At 37.3% G+C, this 5575-nt stretch overlaps 1 protein-coding gene across 1 annotated transcript; it reads right to left on the bottom strand.

Annotated features, from left to right (window-relative positions):
* Positions 1-1094: 1094 nt before the first annotated feature.
* On the bottom strand, positions 1095-5567 carry LOC128692326 (U5 small nuclear ribonucleoprotein TSSC4). The gene has a single exon (XM_053781425.2). It carries the CDS (start codon positions 5499-5501, stop codon positions 4821-4823), a length of 681 nt encoding a protein of 226 aa, XP_053637400.2. The 5' UTR covers positions 5502-5567; the 3' UTR covers positions 1095-4820.
* Between the last annotated feature and the right edge of the window lie 8 nt (positions 5568-5575).

Here is a 5575-nt window from a genome sequence, read left to right as displayed (position 1 = left end):
GTTACAATGGCTCGGCATCGGACATAACTGGGAGAGCTACAGCCTACCCCACACCCCAAACTTATAGCTCTCGTCACTGACCTTCAGTTTACAGGACAGAGGGTGGATTTTGGAGACATTTTATGAAAAAAAAATGCGTATAATAAACTGCAAAATACGGTATTCATTATGGAATAAGAGAACATTCTCTCATACATGAAATCTTACTCGAGTGACAAATACCAACATGTGGCTATTAACCTGTAAACGGTCCAAGCAGATCTACGTTCACATGCGTAGTGCTCCAAAAGTAGATCAAAGTTTTTTTACACGTTTTCAAATGTACAAAAAAAAAAAAAAAAAAAATCTGCTTTTTTTTACATACTTTCAAATGTTGAAAAAACGTATATATACGTTTAGACCATTTACGGGTTAATGACTGTCCTTCAGTAACATGATTGATCAACATTGAGGGCTCCACATAGTGTCCTGGGCCCTCTGCTATTCCTAATCTACCTCAATGACCTTCCAAATGCTTTGCAGGAATTTAAATCAATTCTGTCTGTCAATGACAACTTTTGTCATTTCAAATCCTGATCCAGCTACACCCAACAATACAATATATGCTGAGCTTGCTAAAATAACCACCTGGTTTATAACTAATAAACTCTCACTCAAAATTCACAAAACCTTTATATAATGTTTGGAAATAAAGCCAAAGGTGTTCATTTTAATATAAACAATACACCAACTGATGAGCAGGGTGAGGGGAAATTCTTGTGAATAGGGAATTGAATCTGTGCTCCAGTTCCCTGAATCGAGCCTGAATGCCTTCCATCCATCCCCCCACAGGTGCTGTATAATCCCTAAGGGTTTAGTGCTCCTCCATAATAATAACTGTGAATACTGGCAGCAAACTAAAATTCAATACACACATCCAGAACATTTCTAATAAAATTTCCGAAACAGTGGTTATTCTCTTGAAAATACGCTTTTATATCCCTCAAGCATCCCTGTTCATTTTGTACTACAGTGGACCTCTGGTTTTCGTATGGTCCGCATATCATACAATTTGGTTTTAGAACACTTGGGTGAAATTTTGGTCCGGTTTTCATACCTTGTTTATTGATTGTGACTGCAAAATAAGCCACTATGGGCCCAAAGAAAGTTCCTAGTGCCAGCCCTATGGTAAAGAAGGGGTGGGGTGATTGGCCAGGATGTGGAGGAGTTGGTGGAAGACCACAGGGAAGAGCTAACCACTGAAGAGCTGCAAGAGCTTCATCTGGAATAGCAACAGGCTGCAGCTGAGGAAACTGCTTCAGAGGAGGAGGAAGAGAGGGGGGAGAATGTGCCTTCTTTAGTGATTAAGGACATGTGTGCAAAATGGAATGAGTTGCAAACTTTTGTTCAAAAATATCACCCTGACAAAGCTGATACAAGCCGTATCTGCATCACATTCAGTTACAATACCTTGTCCCATTTTAGGCAAATCTTAACCCCAGAGAGGGGGATTCCCCTTCCGAACAATAACCCCGAACTCCCTTATCCCTCCTCGCCCTCGTCAATATGCCAACAAGTGCCTTCAATAAAGGTATATAATGTTCATTTATTATTAAAATTAGTCATTTATATTTATATCTCATTGTTTTCTGTATGTAAAACTACAGTTATTCTTTAAAAAATATTTTTGGGTGTCTGGAATGGATTAATTGCATTTACATTATTTCTCATGGGAAACATTAATTCAGTGTTTGTACGTTTTGGTTTTAGACCGACTGGCCTGGAACGGATTAAGTACAAAAGCCGAAGGTCCACTGTATCTGGTTTAACCCTTTGACTGTCGCAACCCCCAATCCTGAGGTGTCTCCTGGTGTTGCAAAATTTAAAAAAAAAAAAATTATTTTTTCTTATGAAATGATAGAGAATCTTTTCCCGATTGTAATGACACCAAAAAAATGAAATTTGATGGAAAACTGACGGAATTATGCTCTCGCGAAGTTAGCGACCTCGGCGCTGTTTACAAATCGGCGATTTCGCCCACTTTGAGCCCTATTTTCGGCTAATTCCATTGTTCCAGTCGCCCAAACTCATAGCTATTTCTTTAGAACTCCATATTTTCTATCGATTGAGTACAAGAAACTGCCCATTTACCGATTTCAACTACCTAATAATGTGGTCAGAAATTTGCAATTTGGCCAATTTCACAAAAACTAAAAAATATGACAATTTCAAAATAAGGTCCAGAATGAACAATGCAGACATTCCTGGCTCTAAAATAACATTTTCTTTGCTCATCAGTCATGTCTCCAGGCCCCTCTGATATTACTCTTGCTTTCTATTTTGAATTTTTATTCAAACAAAAAATAGAAGACTTACTATTATGCAGACTACTGCAATACTGTAATAATTGTATAAATAACATCAACCCATTCATGACTGCATATTAGAATGGCTAGTTGGACATTTATTGGACAATGGCATCATTTGTTTACTTTTGAACATTGGCAAAAATCAAACATTTCCCCTACTTTGAGCTCCATTTCTTGGTTCTTTTTATAGTAAAATCAATCAAAATCACCTCTATTTCTATAATATGTTTTCCATTCTATCAAATGAGACCAAGAAAACGAGAATACAACCATAAATACTATACAAAAATAGACCACAAAGTCGGCATTTTAATTAAAAAAAACGGTCGGAGTTTTTTTTTCTCATTATGCACTGCGTGCTCCAGGATTTTTTTATATGGTGCACACTGACCACACAGACCCATTCTCTCACATGTGGGCCTACCAGCTTTCTCCTGCTTGATTTGAAGCCGCTAGAATTTATGAGTATATATACGTCAAACACGGTACCTCGTAAGACGTATATATACGGCAGCAACAGTCAAAGGGTTAAATCACTCCAATTATCATTAGCAAAACACTATGAATATATTTTTTTTTAAATGTCAGATGACTCAAACATACACAAACATTATTTATTTATTTTTTATTTCTAGCATGCATTCATAATACTGTAATATATAAAATACCAAATGTAGTGTGTAATAGTTCAAATAACAACCAAATTATTACAGCATTTTATTCCAATGCTTTATGTGCAAATATATATACAGTGGTACCTTGATTTACGAGTGCCCCAACTTACGAGTTTTTTGAGTTACGATTTTTTGCTTTGAGTTGCAAGCCAAAATCCGAGTTATGAGTGAGCTCCAGATACGCTAGCACTAACTGGCTGCGTATCTGAAGACAAATCAAACTCTGTACCCAGAGGAATGTCAGGTACTTCGTCCCATCCCACATGCTCTTCCAAGACATAACTGGAAGGATAATACTCCCACACTAATCCCAGATCATAGGGAGGCACCTCGTCCTTTGTTTGGTTCTCGTATAAATCGGGGGAAGAGGTAATCTCCATTTCAGTACTCAGAGTTTTTCCAGAAACATTAAAGCCATGGTGGTGGGTGGAGTAGTGATAGTGGGGGTGGAGTACTGATAGTGATGGGTGGAGTACTGATAGTGGTGGGTGTAGTGATGGTGGTGGGTGGAGTAGTGATGGTGGTGGGTGGAGTAGTGAAGGGGTGGATGGAGTATACAATATTTCTTATTTATAAATACATTTTTCTTATTTAAAAACCTGTAACAAATTGGGGTGATTTTTGGGGGGCTGGAATGGATTAATGGCATTTCAGTTAATTTCAACGAGGAAAATTGTTTTGATATATGAGCAAATTGAGTTACGAGCTCGGTCACGGAACGAATTAAACTCGTAAGTCAAGGTACCACTATACACTATGTATATACTATATATACTACATATATACTATATATATAATATATATAAATATATATATATCCTGATAATCTGGTTATATAACACCTTCCTGATACTGGTATGAATATTTTTTGGGGTTTGCCAAAGTACTGGTGGGGATTGGCTAATTTTGATGGCATCGGTTTCTTCCTAAAATTTATTGTCAGTATTGGTAAAAAATTTTGAATTGCCCAAACCCTAAAAATATACATAGTTATTATTAATATAAATGTAAGGTGGGTTTGGCACTTCCCCATGAATATAATATGACAATACAGTACATAAAAATAAAAAAAAAGTATATGATCAGTTTTATGCAGTGTATACAGATACAGACAGAAACAAGAATAACTAAATTATAATTTTCTTTACACCTAAATGTGTACTTATAAAAACAAACTAATATATGATGCTCATCTGAATGATCAGCGCAGGTTATCAACTTAAAAATTAAGTGTAACTGCTCACTAACATGTCTTTATGATCCAATATTTTATGAAACAAACAAAATATTGTAAATTTATTAAAACAGTATTCCGTATTTAAATGAACCTTTGCTCAACAGACAATTCCCACCCCATGTCCACATCATGGGATACATTAGAGATAATAATATGTACTGAAAATGAAACTATCAAGATTTTATCTTGAGGGGAAGGAAAATTTCATACAAAAGTTAGACTGAGTTCAGCAAGTACCCATATACTACATTTTAATTATTCAAACCACCGAGCAAGTTAATTTTACTAAAATAAAACCTGATCTAGACTTTGTCTATAAGAATCATGCCAGAATGATTTTTTTTTTCAAGTGGTTTTCAAGAAATCAATTTAATAAAATTTACCTACAGTCACATTTACATGCTTACACATATGCATGTGCTCACACGTGGCAGGGCCAGGAGCTAAGACTTGACCCCTGCAACCACAAATAGGTGAGTACGTGCTCACACCCAAACTTGCTAGTCATTGGTACTCCATTTGCATTATAAGAACCCATGATAAACAAACTAGAAAACAGATTTAAATCTCTTCTTCCTCATACATAAGATGGCCAAGTTTTATTTGCTTATTTGAAGCATCCTCCTCTGTTTTCTCTAAACTAGAGCAAATATTTCTTTTTAAGCAACGCCTGCGAGTTGATTTTCCAACAACATACTCCTGCAGCCTCAATTTCTTAGCCCCCCCAAAGAAATCGTCAGCAATATCCCGTGGTTCGTCATCATCACCCGCATCAGCATCTGTTGGTTTGAGTGGTTTCTTGAACAATATTTTTGGGGACTGATCACTACAGCCTTCATCAGTGACGTCACACTTACTCTCCTCTTCCCCATCTTCATGGATCCGTCGTTTCCGTAACTCATCAAATAATCTGAGCCCTACCTGCTTATTCTCCATGTCACTAAGCAGCTTCGTATCCTTCATATTGTACCTTGTCCACTTTTGTGGATTTTTCACATAATCAGGAGTGGAGTTCCTGGCAGCAGACGCCCCACGACCTCGTCCACGCCAGCTGACACCACTTGTTAGTGGTTTACCAAACACATCTTTGTCTCCCTCACCACTTGTAACATCATCTCTACTTTCTGATAGACTTCTTAGTTGAGGCTCCAGATCTACGGCAGCTGTCTGCAAGGAGCTGAAGAGAGCATCTACACGACTGTTGAATCCCGAATCACCGGATTGTAAGCGAAATGATGACATAGCGGCTGCAGGATTGTTGCTGGGATTATGTTGTTTGTTGGGTTTATCAGGGCCACTGACAGCTTACGCAATAT

Source organism: Cherax quadricarinatus, chromosome 6, assembly GCF_038502225.1.
Source record: "Cherax quadricarinatus isolate ZL_2023a chromosome 6, ASM3850222v1, whole genome shotgun sequence".
Taxonomy (NCBI): domain Eukaryota; kingdom Metazoa; phylum Arthropoda; class Malacostraca; order Decapoda; family Parastacidae; genus Cherax; species Cherax quadricarinatus.
This window is presented reverse-complemented; position numbering and strand designations above follow the sequence as displayed.

What these genes read in the sequence shown, in the direction of transcription:
- LOC128692326 (XM_053781425.2), bottom strand. Translation starts at nt 5,501, where the DNA reads ATGTCATCATTTCGCTTACAATCCGGTGATTCGGGATTCAACAGTCGT.